Genomic DNA, 20,227 nt, shown 5'->3' with positions numbered 1-20,227 from the left:
TACCTGATTTCGAAACGCATTCATAGTTTGGTGGGAAGTACTAGAGAGGTCTTCCTTAGTCAAGCATCTGAACTTCTTCAGGTTTATATTAAATGTCGCGATACCTTGAGCAATTGCAATGTAAATCGTTGCGTTGGCTTTAGTAGCAGTATCTCCTATTTTACCGTGGCTGTTGATTCCTCTAAAGATTTGCTCAATGAGAGAGTTGAAGTGTTCTTGAGAGTTCCTGAGCGAGAGAATCGTTGACTTTGGTGTAGACCCGAAGTCTTTACTGTCGAACTTGCAGCCCCTCTCAACGAACTTGGTCGCTTTGTTGTGCCACGTTGAAAGTGCCTCACATCTTGTTCCACAATAGGCTGCGCGAAATCTCAGTCTACAAAAGCAGTCCAGCTTTCATAGATCATTCAGGTTACATGATAACTGTCTTCTATAGATCTACCACCCCTTATCCAAAAGTCTTATTGCAGTCTTTATTCTCGCCTTTTGTCATAGTCCACCTGTGGCTCCACTACGTGGGCGTAACACTGGAGCAACATCATGCAGTGTGGTTCGCATATTTCCATGACGTTTCCGAAAATTACAACCAGCAGAGAGTCGATTGCCCTCTCAATATACGACACCTACCTGGTGCTTTCTGTGGCGTGTTTAGACCTCGGCTTTAGGTCATCAGCCACCGACTTCTTTTTGCTGGCGTGAAACGTCTAGCTTCGTACTATGCGGGCACTTTTCACAAAGTTTTGTTACTTCTTGGACGTATGCAACCCAGATTTGCCCCTATGGCTAATTCATCAACATGGTCAGTTTAAAAAAAAGTAGCAACTCCTACGTTGCTTTGCTATTTTGCGCAACGTAATGTCGAGGTTCGAGGCACCCTTACCCTGAGAAGGGGGCGTGGTCTAGTTGGCTCTACGCAGTGCGAAAAATATCACACTCAGTAATAAAACAATCACTAAGTAGGTTATGTTCTCTACGAAGTTTCAGGACTCACAAATGAAAGAGCCTGAAATTAAAACACGAAAATATTGTGCTGTCGTAAAAGTCACTCATAACAAAAGCCTGGAGAGTATAGCCGTATCAAGATGACAGAGGTACGACTAAGTTTGCACCTTCTTCATTGGTTCGACTTTAGGAATAGGCAGCATTTTGAAACACTCAGTCTTCTCAACAAAGTTTGCGTCATGGTGACGGCAAGTGAAGGTGGTGTATGTTGTCCACAAGGTGCTTTTTAACTAACAGCTCGAGCTATATAGTGTGATCTGACGCTAAATGTTCAGCACTACAGCGCACCCGCAATCTTCCCTTGGTTCTTCGAGTGCCTGGCAATAAGATCCATTACCACGCTATCTTTTAAGTTGAGTTACCCGACTTCCCCATCTATCGGGGCCGACTCCACGTGTTCCCCGCAAGAAAACCATCCACTTAGTCTGCCTTTAAAGTAGCATTTGCTACCTGGACATGCGAAAATCAAATAAATAACAGCAATTTCTTTTGATGTCTTTTATTTTAGCTGCTGAACGTACCAGTTTATTGGTGTTGTTCTCGTCTATTTATCAAATTCTGCGTGCATACGCAGCTAGCCTGTCCACATTGTCACTCACAGTTTAAAGGGTAAGCTTTCACACGTGGTTGGAGTGGAGAAGTAGAAAAGGCTAGGCCTAAAGTTCAGTGTACATCTCAAAGTCTAATAAACTTCCTCGCTAAACTGTCTCTTCCTACCTAAAGGTTAGCAACCGGACATCTATGTATCTTTAGTGGAAAGATGAAGAGTTGTCGAGAAAAAGCAGCCCCGAACCTGTAGCAATAGCACGACAAAAACCTCCAGAATAAATTAGGCCACCCGACTTGACAAAAAAAATACATGCGGTTTTATTTGGTTTGTTTAAACAGCTCTATCGGGTAATCGAGAGGGCAGGTAATTTCTTTTTTATGCTGTTTTTAAATACAGAATACAATTTGTGTGGAGCTAAATGATACAACACATGCCGTGAAACTAACCTCATGATTACAAATAATGCCCCTTCTGAAATAAAAATGACATTTCTCAGAGGAGATGCCTGTTTACCGAAACACTCATGAACTATAACGCAATACAAAAAGATAGTGATGATTATGTTCGTCAAGTTGCATTATGTATGACGGAAGATAGTGATAAACACAAATTACAATTATATTGGGTGACAAACGCACACGTGTGGGAACAGTGCAACCAAAACTGAAAGTGTAAACCGAAAGTAAGAAAGACCCGAAGACAATGATGGTGCGTGTGGACAGAGGAACATGACGCGCATAGGCTGGAGGACTTGCACAAGTTGGATAACGCGGTCAGCTAGCAAGAGCACCGTTCGTTCGACCTGAGGGACCAAAAGAGACTGATCAGGTGTTACCAGCCCATCCGGGACGAGCTTGGCGTGTCTAGACGACGAGCGATTGTTTCGAACCGGGCTTAGCGGTGCTCTTTCTGTGGTGAACGAGCGAACGGCCAGGGCCAACCACTGACCTCATTCCAGTTGCGGAGGTCGTGGCCTGGTAACATGTCCAAACGGGTCCGCCACAACCAGTGCAGAGATCGTCGGGTCGTGGTGCCACGTACGAGCAGTCCGTCGCGAACAAAACCTTAGGGCATGGCCTTAGTGCTACGTCGTACGCAACGTGGTCTGCGTGTTCCGGAACGAGCAGCTCGTGTTCTGCTCGTGCGCCCTGGCACGACGTCAGCGTGCACTGTGGCACGACTTCGTCGTGATTCATATTTATATTCAGATTATTTTTCGAATTACACCAAAAAAGATACAGACGGTAAAGGTATAGCAATAGCTGACGAAAGGTCACTTCGTGCTGGAGTCGACAACACCTCGTGGTGTATGTGAGGGACGTCGTATAAACTTGGACTTCGGGACGCAACGATATTTCCATGTGCGTAGGCTTACGGTTGTCAGGTTTAGTACTTGAAGGGTGCTTCAATTCTTTAGCCAATCATACTGTGTGTATTTCTGTGTCAAGCAAATAAATATTTCTTCCCTTTGCCTTGGTTGTTTGTGTCTGAGGTTTCGGCATCATCACACATAACAAGAAATACAATAACATGCACTAGTGTACGTGGTTTGCCAACAAACAAAAGAAAATATGCAGTCTCACAGGCCTATCACAGAGTCTAGTGCTTTGGCAGATGAAGCAGGCTGCGTCCTTGTGGTTCAAGCGTCACTCGTTTGCACAGCTCAGTGTCCCGGTGCATAAGGAACTGCCAGGCAGGCATAGCCGAGAGCAGTAAGAGGATGAAGCCGTAAACTCGTTTGCCTCTAAGTTGGAGCGTTGTGTTTGGAGCGCTTTCAGCTCTCTAACAATACGGAGTTCATCAATATAAATGGGGTATGCTGAAGACGGGAAGTGTTTGTCTCTTTAGCGGATCGAGACGAAACTCACGTTCGTGAATTTACTCGGAAAAAATAGCAAAACCGTCGATCCAATGTTTCACAATATCCCATGCAATGTTTCATCATGAATGAGGTGTTAGAGGCCCATACGAAAATTGTATTCTCGTGTAAACCCCATTCGCAATAAAAAGGTCAGGGTAAAACGAGATGCATTTTAATTTCAACCGGGAAGAACAATGCTAATTATGCATGTGTGAGGCGTAAACAATCCTATTTAGCATATATGACCACGGGGATTCACGAGAATTAAATGTCAACAGCGATATGATGACGTAAGTGTGATTGCAGCAAATTGATTAGCAATGTGTGAGTGTGAGAGAAAACGTTCATTAAACTGTTACCGTTCAGCACAAATCCTTATTGCGTCACTCTACCGTTCTCGGACACCAAAGCGAGCTCCCGTCGTTGTGCAAAAAATTCCTTTTATCAAATGTTCTTTCTTAAACGAAGCCAGACATGGACCTGCATACAACGCCCTTTACATAGAGGGAAAAACGAATCGCATTGAAAAAAAAAAAGCGGTTGCATTGAACATTTACGATGCCACATGAATGTCATAGTTTTCAGTGACTGCTTTTCCTGTAGTCATAATGTAGAACAGCGAACATTGTCCAAGATTCACATAAAACCAAGTACTATGATTCGTGCTCTTCCTTAGGCAGTAACATATACTTGCAAAGGTGTGCTTTACGGTCCCTTCTTTCTGCAATGAAAGGGAGTGCAGGCTCTATTACGCCCAGTTGTCTCTTAGCTACCAGATTACCCAAGCTTTATTGCGATAGCAATTATATGTAGACTCTAGGCTGGGTTTTGCCGCCGGCGTGGGCGTCCACGTGGGCGTCGATGTCACGCACCGTATATGTACACGCATCTATATATGTGAAAACGCAAGAAAGAAAAAAAATCTCGGAAGAAACCCTCCGGCGCGCGAAATAGAACGTGGGACCTCTGCGTCGTGAAAGCGAGGCGTTAACCATGCACTGAGTAAACCCGGAGCACATCCTTCACCGTTCAAACGGCAAGCTACTTATATTTACCACTTACCGCTGATCACGATCATCGCGGGGGGGGGGGGGGGGGGGGATTGTGTTTTAAGCATTACCAGCAAGGTGGTGCACTGAGCGCGCGTCACCTAAAGTTCCTCTATCTACGAAAAGTAGAGAAAGGTCTTGATCCAGCCGCCTCGCCGCGCGATTGGCCGGTTGGCGACACGTGACCCTTTCTCCTTCGCGCCCCGCCCTAAGGGTCCAGCAGTCGTTCGCTGTGCATGCGGATCGCGTGGTTGTTTGCGTTTCCGAGCGTGGAATTGGACGTCTCGGTAAGTAAAAAACATTTCTTGCGCCTCTGATGCATTGTTTTTGCAACGTAGAAGTGCTTATTTACCTTTCCTTTGAGTGGACGCGGGAATCACGTGTTTTTATTCAACGTTTGCAGCGTGACACGCTAGCATGCCGGGCTGCTGTGCCTACGGTTGCCGCAACCATACTATGGATGGAAAGAAGTTCTTTTTTATTCCTCGCGGTGATGATTAAATGCGGCGCTTCGTAGACACTAGTAAGCATTCTTTATTTCCCCAATCTTAGAAGGTAATCTGGTCAGGGGCGTAGCAGAAACAATTTTTTCTAGGGGGGGGGGGGGGGGTGGACCTCCTCGATCTGAAGTGGGGGCCAGGCAGGCACATGTGACCGACTGTCATTTTGTGCTCTGTATGCTATCGAAAAAAATGAAGGGGGGGAGGGGAAAATGGGCCCCCTGTGCCACCCCCTGGCTACGCCACTGAATCTGGTTACTGATAATTGTCAGATGCAGCGAAATCCTTAATTCGAAATAAAGCTCTTAGAGTATTGTGTATACAAATAATTCGGTTAGCGTTAAAAGACCACGGGAATACTGCCGAGCACTGAAAAACGCGATAAGAGCGCACGTAACTAGCTGCGCACTACTAGAAGCAATCAGTGCGCAATGATGTTTCCGAAAGTTTTGGTAAGCTCACAACCCCCGATATTTTTGAACTATAAAACAAGCACTTTCAGTTGGCCCAAATATCGTCTCTACTTCAATGTAAGCTGAATTTCGGATCGTGCAAACGACCGTAAAAAAGCGCCGTATGACTACCGCTGTGAAACACCGTTCAATAGAATGAGATGCTTCGAAAGTACGAACGTTTTATTGCAAAGCTTCACGCACCCCGGGATCGCTAGTCGTTGTCCCTACTGCTTGAAGTTTCCTGGGCAGCTTACGCCACAAATGGCAATAATGAACCGGTTCAAACGCGCACTGAGAGCGGTTTCAGCCGTCCGCAAAATGCACGCGAGCGAGCGGAGCGTCGTCTGCTAGCGCTGCACCTTGGACCCCTACAGAGGGCGCGCGTGTAGTTGTCGCTACCTTTATATATATAGAAATGTTGTAGGCCCGTGTGCTCAGATTCGGGTGCACGTTAAAGAACCCCAGGTGGTCGAAATTTCCGGAGCCCTCCACTACGGCGTCTCTCATAATCATATGGTGGTTTTGGGACGTTAAACCCCACAAATCAATCAACCTTTATATATATAGGGACCTTAGCGTCACCACATTACGCAGCAGCCCACGCTCTAATCTCCTACCCGTGTTTTGCCATGCTTAGAGAAGGAGAGCGACGCTCCCTCACGCGCCCTTATCTCACGGTGGCGAGGCGGGGAAAGTCGTACGGTTTGGCTGGCCTCGGGCTTTTTCTGGAACGATTCTGCTGTAGTTACCGGGTGCAAAAAGGTCACTCCAATAATTGCAGTCTCCGCTTGCGAAAAGCGCACGCTTTTAAGGCACAGCAAACTAACAATTGAGACGCTTATTCGCGTGCACCCGTACCTGTGGGTACGTTTTGTGCTTTATTTGTGCGTGAGGAACGCAGGGCATGTTCTGATCTGCTTTCCATTCTGCGCGTGACCTTTCTATTTGCTGCTATCGCGTTCATTGCTTTGCCTTCACGGCAAGGCTGTGACTGTGTGTTTAGAAAAAGTAGATAACGATTTAGGGTACTAGGTATTCTACAATGGGAGAAGTTAGAGCCGTCCCGTAGGCATCTTGCGCTGCCTCCAGCGTAATTTGCGCTGGAGGCACAGCGTTAAAGGAACAGCTGAGCTGATGTGCATCTGCGTATAGCCTCAGCTGTTGTGGTTTTGCTAAGTATTGCAAGTTGTATCTTTTTTCCTCGCTCTATTTCTTTCTTCTTCTCTCTTCTCTGCTGTTTTGCATGTTCTTTTTTTAGGAAGAAGCTCCTTATAGCGGCACCCACTTGCCCCGCGTCCCGTCGTAGTATGTAACCAGTCTTACGCTTTGACCTGCAAACATTTTCACCTCCAAGGTGGTGCCGGTGAGAGATTCCTTCTGTGCGTTGTTGAACAACAAAAAATAGTGCTCAATGTTCATGCCAATAGCTGATAATGGGGTATGAGAGACAGGAGCATTCGGCTTTTAGTTAACGTGCACGCTGTGATCCCCACATTAGCAGCCATTGCATGTACATTGAGCACTATCTGAAGAGAAAGGGTTGCTACGTTATACCCGCTGGGTGTAACCACCTTAGTTTTAGAAAGGTTTAGCGAGCGTTGAGCCGCAGTGCCATGAATACAATGAAGGAAGGAAGGAAGAAAAATAGAGGGAAAAGGAAGGCAAGGAGGTTAACCAGCCTATAGGCAGCCGGTTTGCTACCCTGCGCATGGAAGAGGGATGGGGAAGATGAAAGAGAGCGGAGAGGGAAGATAGAAACAGCACATTCGGCAGCACACGCGCGCACACTCAGTCATATACATATATGCCATGAATGAACTCGAGGTAGTTAAAGGTGGGAAGTAGGTACGAAGTGCAAGCCGTAAGAAAGTAAAAGCCGAATTCTCCTGTCTCTCATTTACCATGCAGCCATTGGCATGTACATTGAGCTCTATCTGCCAGGAAAAGATTGCTACGTTATACTCGCTGGGCGTAACCTCCTTGGTTTTAGAAAGGTTTAGCGAGTGTTGGGCCGCACTGCCATGAATACAGTGAACTAGTATATACCATGAACTCGAGGTGGTTAAAGGTGGGAAGTAGACCCGAAGCGCAAACTGTTAGAAAGTGTGCGTGTGCCACCTCTCATTTAGTTTTCGGAATGTCCGCTGGATGGCGGTGTTTCTATGTGGGGAATATATGATGAAAAGATGCGAGATGGTGGTACTTGGAGTGTTGAATAGATGGACGAACTTACACGTGGACAGATGAATGGATGAACGCATGAACGGACGCAGGGGCGGATGCATGGATGAACGCAGGGACGGACGCACGAACAGAAGCACGCACGAACGGGCGGATGGATGCATGGACGGTCACACAGACGGACGCATGGACGGACGGAAGCAAGAACAAATGGACGGACAAGTGCTTCGCCCCACTCTCCATCATTCACTCCGTGGATATGCTGCCATTTTTTTTCTCTGTAATAAACGTTTTTCCATCCAATCTTCTTGTGAAGCAGGTCCAGGTTTTGGTGTCCTTGAAATCCTCGCAACTTCACAAAAAAGATGACGCACTCAATAAGTAGACTTAAATGAAATATCCGCATGAAAGCGTTTTATAGAGTGAAGACTGATATGAGCACGTCCTCACCACCCTACGCGACCTAGCGTATCCCCTGAGTAAGAGATTTTACCGCTATGGTTTCTCACTTTATCGATCTTCATCTCCGTGTCTTTGTTACTTCTTTTCTCTTCCTACTCATTGTCTCACCCACCAAGGTTCTTTACTCCCACGCCGGAGAAATCGGCGTGCCTTCTTTGGGAGTGAAGTAGAATATGACGGCGATTACATGGAGAACGAAGAGAGCACGCGCCTCTTCGGTGATGGCATGTGACGTCACACCCGCTGTGCCCACGTGCATGTGTTTTGGCAGCGACGTCATCACTCGGCGAAGTTCTTGTAAATCGATGACTCTTTACGGCTGGCTTGAACATCGCTTTTTAAAAGCAATGAAAAAAAACGCAGCCTATACTGCACAGCGAATACTTTAGCGAAGTTATTGTTCGGGAATTGAACGAAGAAAAGAAAAGTTTGCAATTTATCTAAGAAAAGTTTATAGATGATCTATGAACACTCCATCATGGGAGACGACGTGCCGTCTAAGAGAAAACGAAAACTTGTGATTCCCATTATGATGTATTGGTTTCGCTGGTCTTCTCTTTTTTAACGTTTTTTTTAATGTAACTTTCACATTCATGTAACAAAAAACTTCGCAAACACTTGTTTTCACGAGTATGCTCTTGCCCATGACGTTATACAGTCTTCAGTTCACTTCTACAAACGTAGCAATTAAGAAAACTGCCATGTCACTTACACGCTCGTGGACAAGATAGTATTTAAAAGCACTGTTTTTTACGAATCTTTCTCTACAAGACAAAATTCAGGATGATGCGTATACCATGTTTTTTACTTATACTGCCTATTTTACGTTTTTCACTTTCCGAAAATATTGAAAATAGACGGCCCTTTGAAGAGGATGACCTGTACTTTTGCTATCAGAATGCAACGGATGTGAGTAAATTGGTTTTATTTCTTTCTATGATATTTTTCATGTATAATGGAATACCTTAACGAGATGGTGTATTAGCCTGAATCATGGCATTCTCACATTATATGAACAGGCTCGTGGTCATAAAAAACTGAAAGAAAAGATGTTTTTTTTTTAGTTTGTCCTCGTTTTGTAATGCTAAGTAATGCGACTTTTCTGAGTTACCCAATTCTTTGCAGGCTGTTGGTATTAGCGGAAAAATTTACGTGAAGATACAGAATTTCATAGATCCTGCACGGCCGCCGCCTTTGTGTGATAGCGCTGAGCGCGTGGGAAAAATAAATGACACACATTATAATTTTACTTTAGCTGCGGAAATTCCACAAGCGCCTAATATAACGTAAGTACATTGCACCATTATGTATAGTTGTACGGCGTGAAATTTTCTTAACGCATCTATAATGAGTAATTTTTTGTTTTAATTATTTACACTATAGTCCCACCATGTGACGCATGTAAGTATCAGCTATTTTATGCCATTATGCATTTACTTTTCTTGTGACTACGAAAATGTCACCAAGTAGCTAAGTGTAATTTTCTATTTATTTCGGGTGCTGAGATATATACTTAAGTCTGCAATCTCTTTCGAGCAATTTCTAAGATGCAGTACAAAAGGCTTATGAATTCGTGAACAGTTTTACGTGCTTACAACTTCTTACAACTTCTACTAAGCTGAGCGAAACTGAATTACTTACGAGGTCAATTATACGGGGGAAGGAATATATCACCGAGAACTTTCGGCATTGATGCCGCTCAGACTTAAGCGCAGTTCATTCCTCCTGGCTATCAATTGTGACGCAGCAACGCAATTTACAGTGTATATTTCCTTGTGTAACATAATTACTAGAGCAGGTCATAATAATTATCCCGACTATCCGCAGACAAAACACAGCTTCCGCGGTGCTGGAGAGTGCGCAATAGTGGATCAACCCACTGAACAAATATTCACAGCATTTCTATGGATTGAATGATGATGAGTGGGGCGAAGCGTCTATCAGTCCGTCCGTGCTTCCGTCCGTCCGTTCGTTCTTGCTTCCATCCGTCCACGCGAGCATCCGTGAATCTATCCATGTGTCTGTCCGTGTGCCCATGCACCCGTCCGTCTGTCCATGCGTCCTTCCGTGAGTCCGTCCATACGTATGTCCATCCGTTCGTGCGTCCATCCGTCCGCACGTCCATTCATCTGTCCGTCCGCCTTCTAGTCTGTCTGTCCGTCCGTCCGAGCGTCCATCTAGCGTACACTCCAAGTACCGCCATCTCCCATCTCGCATCCTCTGTGGCACATACACGCTCTAGAACGGGTGTGTGCCACCGGTGGCTACATACACCAACGGAGGATGGACAGACCCACACCCTAAGCAGCTTTGCCCCTAAAATGCAAATAAAGCCAATGTGTGTGTAGAGATTCTAAACGAGGCTTGAGCTGCTTCAGACGTTTTGTTTAGTTGCGCTACCTGACCATTCTGAAATTTTTCTGTTTATCTGCGAGCTGGGCAATCTCGCATCCCCTGTGACAGATACCCGTACTAGAACGGGTATGTGCCACTGGTGGCTACATACACGAACGGAGGATGAACAGACCACCACCCTAAGAAGCTTCGTCCCTGAAAATTCGGTGGATCCCACATAACTTGCAAATCTATCTTATGCGATGCATGCATATGAAAGGTGAATGCATTCTATTTTTTATTGAGCGAGGCGTTATAAAGTGGCGCGAAATTATGCACAACTCCACGTACATGTACATACGTTAAACAGCCGCATGTGCTTTACATTACCAGTTATTTAGAGTTGCGTAACGGTGCAAAGAGCAACATGAATATTAAGAACACTAGAAGTGGTAGGCTGTTATGAAGCGCTTGCCTTTGCGCTAGTGCGCGCGAGAATGGTAGTCCTCAACATTGTTACAGAAATCAATTTCAACTGATGGCATCTAACTACAATTTACGTTAACCTGGCGTGGCGGCTGTACCATTGGAGCAAATATGTGATGTTTATAAAGTTACATAGCCGGTACTGCAACCCAAGTTTACGTAACCCGAACATTAAGATCTGTTTGAAAAATGCCAGGCCTGTGGGGAACTGGCGCCGCACACTCACAGCGAAAGCTTGAAGAGCGGCCTTTCAAAGCTTTTTCTAAACACTCATGGTAACCGCTGCAAGCACACTTGCTTGATGCCCACTACGGCATTAATATCAAAATTTTTAGGATAGTAGGCTGGCATTCGCTGTGATATCTATCGTCATTCTTCTGAAAAGCATTCTAACCGCTAAACTATTGCTAGGAATTTTGTGCGAATTCTTCATGCAGTGGCTGATGACGATGAGGAATTATGCCAGATATGGGTATGCGCCACAGTTAAATGGTGAAAAAAACAAGCTTTTCTAATGGGTTGGAGCATTGGATTATCCACTCGTTATGATATTCGAATATTGCGACGACTGGTTTTTCTTTCGCTGTTTTAAAAAGCTTTACATGTCGTATTAACGCGATTCGTTTCCCGGCATCAAGCCTGCTTAAGGCAAGTTTGCCAGCAAGTCACAAGCACCAGCGTAGCTCAGTGGTAGAATACTGGGCTGGCACGCAGCGCTCCTGGGTCCAAGCCGTACTGTGTCCTTGGTACTAGGTTTATTTTTTTTAGCGATGGTGGTTACGGACACCAGCGGTGATGACGCTGGCGGTGGCGGCGGACGACTATGGCACCGCGCGTGACCTGAGTTTTGATAAAGCATATTCGAGGCCTGGTGTGGCTCTGTGGTAGAATAGTTGATTGCCACGCGGAAGACTTGGGCTAGATTTCTGCCGGGACACTGACATTTATTGTTTGCATACATCCAGGCCACGCTGCCTATGGCAGCTTTTCCTTAACGCTCGAGCGTTAAAATCACCCACATACCCGTCTCCGCGTATGTGCCGCTGTTTTCTGGAGTGTTTTTTGTGGCGTAAGTGATGACATTGTGGCGTCATTGACGTCATGACCAGGGAGTCATATTCACCAAACCATCTTTCCCTCCCGTACTTATAGATAGATAGATAGATAGATAGATAGATAGATAGATAGATAGATAGATAGATAGATAGATAGATAGATAGATAGATAGATAGATAGATAGATAGATAGATAGATAGATAGATAGATAGATAGATAGATAGATAGATAGATAGATAGATAGATAGATAGATAGATACCAAAATTCTTTGAATGCGCAAGTATATGCTTCGCATTTAATAACGCAGCCAGCCACTTAGTTCATGCACTGTTTCCAGAGACAGTGAAGCACTGGTTCGACCAAATGGGTTAGTGACGAAATATCATTCGGGCTTTACGTGCTAAAGCCACAACAGGATGTTGTGTCATGCCTGAGGGAGCAACTCCGAAAGTTAGTTTGAGCGTCTAAGTTCGTTCTCCTTACTTGCACCTAAATCTAGGTGCATTGACGTCCCCGCATTTGTAGCCCATTGAAATAGTGCCACCATAGTCAACAACCAATCCGATGTCTTGCAGCATAGAACCCCGACATTTTACCCGAAGCGATGGTCCCAGTGGTCATCCTTTTCTTAATAGAGGGGTATCCGTCCCCACTTGAGTGCGGCCGGCCGTCGACTCACAAAACAGCATCTTAGGCCATGTATTCCAAAAGCAAACAAAAGAAAACAGAAGCAAAAGACAAGTCTGCAAGAGATGCTTATTATTTTTGAAATTGCTTTTGCAGTTCGAGACGTACGTGAATCGTTCGCCTTTACATTGTGTTTTTCACGGTATCATGGCATAGCTATGACGTGTCATCGGCTTCCTTGGTGCCCATATGCAACACTTCCAGTGCATCTTAAATGTGTTTTTGTCCTGTTGAAAGCTTTAGCTGCTAAGAGATGCAATATGACATGCTACACTGCTGAACAAAGTCGAAATGACAACTGTTTTCATAAGCTCTTTGCCCGAATTCCTGTTCATGAGCAATAAATGAAAAACTTCATTTCAACACGCCTATTAGTCTTTTCATAGTAGAAACCTGTGAAAATTTGCTGCCGCCCTTGTTGACCTATTTAAAAGAGCTGACAATGTTATTTCAGTGGTGATGCTAATTTCCGAAAGGCACACTGCAATATTTTCACGGATAGGTATGTTGCATAAACGAACGCTAGAAAAGCTTACTGTAGTAATAGGCATGGTCAGTAGGGTATGGCCAGTTTTTTCTATTTTACTTACCTTCATTTTATCAATCGAAACACGTGTATAGAGTACTCAGCAGTCCATAGATTGTTCCAGTCTAAGTCCAGAAGGCTCAAGATGCACAGCACTGCTGCGTGTTGCGTCAAATGTAGCCCAACATCTGCTTGATTACCTGCTGTCTTCACAGTATACGCAAGGCTGATACAAAAGAGGGGCAAGCATTGTAAAAAAAAAAAAAACTGGTGCCACTCAAGGCAATTGTTAGTTCAATTTTATATAGCGTGGTTAAGCAGTGGTGTTCATGTTTTTGCGGTTTAATGCTGTTCTAGTATTTAAAATAATGTGGTGCTAGTTCACGTTCTCAGATGATATACATCGTACTTTTTCAAACTGGAGGCAGCACAATGGCAGCCTTTCAAGGCAGCAGAACATTGAATAGCATCTAGCGGCAGCCTCTATTCTGTCTCATGGTTGGCGCATCTATAGTTATTGCCTAATTGTATCGTCAATATTCTCTAAATTTAGCGTCAAGTTCAACACGTCTCTAGTTCTTTCTAAGACTGGAAACCACTCAATATACAATGCCATGACATACAAGTATACATTATGTAAGTATTCAAGCTTTCTTGTCTAGTTTACAGAGATTTACTTTTCCTCAAACATAAGTATCATGCCATTGTGATTTTATATATGAGTATCATACTTACCTATTTGCAAAGTTGTGAATATGTCTACAGTTGCTATATTAGGTGTTTATTATATCTGTTCGGGTTCAACGTACCAAAACCACGAAATTCCTTTCACGGATGCTGTATAGGGGAGGGGTGATGTACTTAAACGGGCACGCGAATCTAAGTACATGGTCCTCTAGCATATTCTCCGTTATCGAAAATGTGGCTGCCGTGGCCGGGATTTAATGTCATAACCTTCGCGTCACCAATTGAGCAAATCAATCATGAGACTGCCGAGGTGGGTTCAAGTGTTCTGTGAGGCAGCAACATTGAAAAGTCAATGTGAACTCGCGAGTGCATTGTGAAAAAAATTGGCACTTGTGACAAGCTGTCTTAACTCGAAGAATAATGTAAAGAAAAAACAGACGTGTGTACAGCACTGGCTCTTCTAGCTACAAAAAGAAGAGCAGGAAGGCTTATTGCAGTTGAGACTGGCGCTATGTATATATATTTCAAACACACTTCTTTGTTCGGTCGTACAAATGACGTAGTTTTCATGGCGAATAACATATCTTGGCAAGTGCTGTAATTCGTTAAATTTACGGGGAAAAGAAGAAAATGCACAAATACAGCACTGCGTCTCTGCGTTTTCACCGTATTGTTGGGTCTCTCGTGTGCTGTTTGTCACCGTCAGAACTGGTGATGGAGCTGCACTCTGTAAAAAGAGTATGTGACTCATTTTAGTGAGTCCTGACCTGCTACGTATACGACTTTTGAGAGTCATGTGCATCGCACGACTCTTCAAAAGAGTTTATAATCATCTCCAAAAAGAGCTGATGGATCTGTTTAAGAAGGGTATTATATACGTGGCAAGCCATAACAAGGGAGTCAAAGGACATTTTGTTCTTATAGTGCAGAATGGTGATGGTGATGATAATATGTGTGGTTTAACGCCCCAAAGCCACCGTATGATTATAAGAGACGCCGCAGAGAAAGCCTTCCGAAATTTTGACCGCCAGCGGTTCTTTAACGCGCGCCCAAATCTGAGTACATGGGCCTACGCGTTTTCCCCTCCGTCAAAATGCAGCCGCCGCAGGCGAGATTTTATCTTGCGACCTGAGGGTCAGCAGCCGAGTACCTTAGCCACTAGACAACCTCGGTGGTGCTCAAAGGGCAGAAGGCAGTAGAAGAATCGGCCCATGAGCCGCAACGTAAGCTAAAGAAGATCCCTCGGAAACCTTGGAGCACAAGTCGCAATGCACTGTTTTTAACATCCATCAGAAATTAGAGATTAAGAAACAAGTTTTATTTAAGGACAGAACATTAAATAAAAATTCTGAACCACAATACTGCTGACTTGGAGCAATGTACAGTGTGTGCCACGAAGCTTTAGCCAGAGTTTAAATATATGCCAGAACGTAATTGTGACGTGCCCAAATGCATGTTGCTCACCATTGCCGGGAGTTAGTCAGACTATTTTGTGTGTTCTGAAATATTGTTTAATTCAATCTGTTTAATTAACTATCTTTCGAAGGAACTAAGATGGATAAAAATTTCAATAAAACGGTGTACATTGGTTTGCAAAATGACCCAACAGACAGTTTTGAACTTTATATCTGTTAAGTATTAGTGTTTTTCTGCTAATTACAAATACCCACGAAATACAAAAAATACCACGCGAGAAACCCGCTTGCGCGTCAGTGCGCACGATGATATTAGTGCTTCCTAACGTTCCGCGTACGAACGACAAGCTCCCCTTGCACCGGTTCATGACAGCGATAAGCAGTCACAGCGGTTATCGTTTTTGTGGCCGATAGCAAAACGTGTTCATCGTAAAGCCACCACCATCGTTGCGGCTCTGCCGAGACAGCACAATGGGGCAAACGGGGCAATGGGGCAAATGGCTCGTTAGTTCGTGGAACGTTAGGGAGCACAAGAATCATTGTGCGCACTGACACAAGAGCGGGTTCCTTTCCATGGTATTTCTGATGGGTGGACAGTAGTCTCGGCAATAGGTGTGTTTGGCTTTACAGTACGGCTCATTTTTAAATTTGCGCCATCATTTTCTTGCCTCCTGGTCATTTTGGTGGTTTCCGATAACACATATTTGTTACTTCTGTGTATAAATATCGCATACATGGCTAGTCGTGTCATCAGGCTAAAAATATTCGCCCTTGGATTTGACAGTTTTCGCAGCTAGCTCATCCTGTGCACTGTACCTTCCTATCTAACAATGCACGTAAAGATTTTCCCCTGCAGTAATTTAGGTCTTATCCAGCACTTCCACACTGTGCTTCTGATGTTCTTCTATATTATTTGTAAGGTCACGCATATCAGAGCAATTCTTATATTCTTTACCACATACAAAGTTTTATTACACATCTGAAGTAAACAATACCGTGCCACACGTCAAATTTCCGAAAGAGTCATATTTTGTATCGTGTCACTTGCCATGAACAGCGCTGTATCCGCTATTCTCTGTTGGTTGCGTGCATCCTGCACAATTATTCAGTACATTCGAAATACAGGTGTACTATGCTGACAGATTGATGTTCGTAATAGCCCAAAAGGACTATTGAGTGCCCAAATTGTGTATGTATGTTCTTTCTCATCATGTTATGCACACTTGCAAACAAAGACGTTTTGATTTACTAACAACTTTAGGGCTTGTGCATGTGAAGAGTGGTGTGAAGGATATGAATGTAGTGGTTTGCTGGCCCTAGTAAAATGAGCTACGAAGAAGCATTTCATACCAGTGGTAATATACTTTGTGTTCGAATTCATTTCAGTGGAACCTCCAAAGCTAAGAAAGCTGATGTACTTATCCCCAGATCTTGACTGCATGATTTTCGTAGATGACCGAAACTCAACTGACCAAGCAAGTAAGTGTGGATGAGTTTCGCCCACTTATTGCCACCCAGTGCAGGCGCGTTCATACATTTTAAATGCCTAAAGAAGCAAGGCATACGTTTGCAAGGCATAGCTAGAATTTGTTAAGGACAATATTCTGTCAAGCTCTTTTATGCAATGCGGAAGCAAGATAGGAAACACGAAAAGCTGCCATCCTATCACATGACACCAAAACTCGCTCAATGGTCCGCTTATTTACGGGCTCCTTTTAATAGCCAGAAATGTGGACCTTAATTACATTATCTCTGAGTAGTGCTTAAAAATATTGCTGGCTATCACGTGATTTGAACTAATTGTAAGCACTTGTTAGCAATTGACAAACTTAGCCGTCCACTCCGCTAGATTTGTCAATTACTAATAAAGAAATATGCAAACAGATAAAAAATTCAAAAAGCAGAAAAGGGCAATAATGCTTACTTGAAAGTTTTTCTATACACAGTGTACATATATTCTTCTCCCTATATCAATATAGAACTGTATGTCCAATATTGCGTCCACGTCACGCATTGCACATTGACACGGAGTACTGTTTCTTAGCCCTCCAAGATATATTGAGCGCATCTATCTATCTATCTATCTATCTATCTATCTATCTATCTATCTATCTATCTATCTATCTATCTATCTATCTATCTATCTATCTATCTATCTATCTATCTGAAGTAGAGAGAGGAATAAATGAAAGAAAGAGACGGGTACTTTATCTTAAGTAAATATTGCAGAATACCAATAGGCGATATTCGTTCCAGCCCTGCAGATACGTGGATCGTTCCCACGTCCATACACACACACATTCAAAAAAAGAACAGGACGAGGGTACGCAAGGCCTATGTCCCGTGGGGTCCATATTTTTTTTTTCTGTAGAGCACAAAGTACGTGTAATGCGAGAGTTGTGTCCTTTCATCCCGCCAACAGAACGGTTGATTTTTCGTTGACTTCAGCTGACATCGCAGCTATACATAACCGATAACGTCGTCCAGACTTTCCTTCATTAAATTTTGTGTTGAGTTTGTTTGGGTATGTCTAACAGACAGACAACCCCTTAAAAAGTTGTCTCACCTAAACCACTAGAAGAAACACTTCTGCATTAATTAACTTCAAACGCCTCCTAACGCTCACGAGCTACATTGTGCTTGTTGCTGCCTTGGGCTTGTTGCTCCTCTTTTTCAATTTACTACTAAACACTCCCGGACGCGTTAATTAACACAGAACCATTCTTTCTCCCCATTACCTTCTTGTCACTCTTGACGATGTCTTGAAGGTAGGATTAGGTGTATAGTCGTCGTCCTGGAATGGGGTCTCATAATCAATTGAAGAATGTAAATTATTACAAGTAGGACAAGTTCAATGTAATCAACCATCGAAGGCGTTTATTTTGCAGCACATCTTCTGAAGAATGCTTATTTTGCAGCGGATGTTGTGAAGAGTGTCAAATACATCATATAGAAAATACGTATTGTGTTCTATGTATATTTATTTCGTACGTTGTGGTAAGTAGTAACGGAAAGAGACCACATACGTGAGGCTAATATAGTGTACACAATAAAAAGATAAAGAGGAACATTGTATGTGGTGAGAGCGTTACATTTCTCATAATCCTAACTGCCATCTGTTCGTATTTTCTTTTGTAATAAATTTTAGAAATTAGAACATGGAAATAAAGAAATATAAACGAATATACAGAACAAAATAATTTCCTGACTTGAAACTTTTAGGATCATGCATGACGTTGAGTTAAAAAGTTTTTACATGCCAAATCGATTGAGTAGTCAAACTGTCTCACGATGGTTTTGTTTGTTGTGAATTTCAACATGCATGCGTTGGACTTAGTATGCCACGAATGCTTCTTTCGTGTAAAACGTGTGACCACCTTCAGACCATCTCAGAACCTTCGCGACTGATCTATAGCTATCATTTAGCGATTTGTTTTATGTGGTTGTTTAGTTTACCACATGAAGTAGAAAACTTGAATACGAGATGTGGTTGGGAAAATGAGAGAAATGTCACACACGTATAGATTGACTGGCCCCACCTTCCAAGTTCTGAACAGCAGATACATTAGCAGAAGCATGCAAAGCATAAACAGAAAAACAGAAAGACGGTATTTTCTGAAATACATACCTGTCGATGAGTAATGTACACTTAAGCAATATATATATATATATATATATATATATAAATATATATATATATATATAAATACATTTATATATATATATATGTATATATATATATATATATATATATATATATATATATATATATATATATATATATATATATATATATATATATATATATATATATATATATATCATTCAGACAGAAAGAGCAGCAATATATTTTACATGAAGTATATAAAATGCAAACTACATGCCTTGTGTAAACAAATGAAGTAAAGATTTCTGATAACATTGCGGGCCCAGTGCGTGTAGGTGACCTTATTCTAAAACGGACGTGGTCACCAACAATCACTCTAAAATCTTTGACATTGCCTCTTAAATGCCGGCTCGTTTCAGAAGCGATCAGAACAGTCAAAGTACATGGTCGCCGCAGCCATTGTCCAGCCAATATGCTGTTGTTTGAACTTGTATTTTAATTGTTGCAAGTTATACAAATACTGAGCTTTTCATCTATAATATCTTAAGATCAGAGCATTTCGCCATCGTAACCACGAGACAATATGTTAACCTGATTAGGATGTACTCTTGCAAGGACTTCTCAGTTCTTTTTAAAACAGGAGGAAGAGAATGTTGGACAATCAGGGTCAATCTCTCACATGTACTTCTGAATTATTTTTTTAAACACGAAAACGATGTTGTCGTATAGGTAATCACAATTAAGAAAATATTGTTTGCAAACAATACTACACGAGGGAAAACTTGAGAGCACGAACATTTACAAGACAGGTGACAGCGCTAAAGTGTTGTCACATGGTAGTAACGTTAGAAATGAAGTGCTCAAAACGACATCAATGCAGTAATACTCAAGGACTAAGATGAGTGACCAAAAATGCACTTACAAAGTTGGTAAGAGTGATGTTTCAAAGTGCTGTTCTTTGTTCTCTATTTCAGAGTGTCAGCTACTTCAACCAGCAAATTATATAAACAATAACACCCCCACAGAATGTCAAAGGGTCTATGAGCAGAACTGTCAAGGAGAAAATGTTACGGTTTACTATCCAAAGTGCCAAAACTTACCTGAAGTCACAGTGCTGGATTTGCTAAGAAAGCTCAATAGTACCACTACGGCTGCTCCTGAACAGTGCTGATTTCAGTTGAATGAATAATTTTAAGCGCAGGGTCTTATCACTGCGACGAAGATGTTTTAAAAAAATGAAAACAAATGTGCTGTTGTGGTTTATTTCACCTAAATGGGGTGAATAAAGAATTCACCCGTTTTTCGCGTCAGCATTCTCAGTCGGCGCTAACACGACTGATGCAAGCAATGATCAGCATGGCATGATTATAT

General features: G+C 43.0%; 1 protein-coding gene across 1 annotated transcript; it reads left to right on the top strand.

Moving 5' to 3' along the window:
• The first annotated feature begins 8,726 nt into the window (after window positions 1-8,726).
• On the top strand, window positions 8,727-20,102 carry LOC142774384 (uncharacterized). The gene is made up of 5 exons (XM_075874763.1): window positions 8,727-8,966; window positions 9,183-9,343; window positions 13,701-13,783; window positions 16,636-16,728; window positions 19,831-20,102. The coding sequence occupies exons 1-5, from the start codon at window positions 8,841-8,843 to the stop codon at window positions 20,025-20,027; spliced, it is 660 nt and encodes a 219-aa protein (XP_075730878.1). The 5' UTR covers window positions 8,727-8,840; the 3' UTR covers window positions 20,028-20,102.
• The last annotated feature ends 125 nt before the right edge of the window (window positions 20,103-20,227 follow it).

The sequence above is a fragment of the Rhipicephalus microplus genome, chromosome 10 (assembly GCF_043290135.1).
Source record: "Rhipicephalus microplus isolate Deutch F79 chromosome 10, USDA_Rmic, whole genome shotgun sequence".
In the NCBI taxonomy this organism is placed as follows: domain Eukaryota; kingdom Metazoa; phylum Arthropoda; class Arachnida; order Ixodida; family Ixodidae; genus Rhipicephalus; species Rhipicephalus microplus.
Note: the sequence above shows the minus strand (reverse complement) of the source record. Positions and strands in the feature narration are given on the sequence as shown.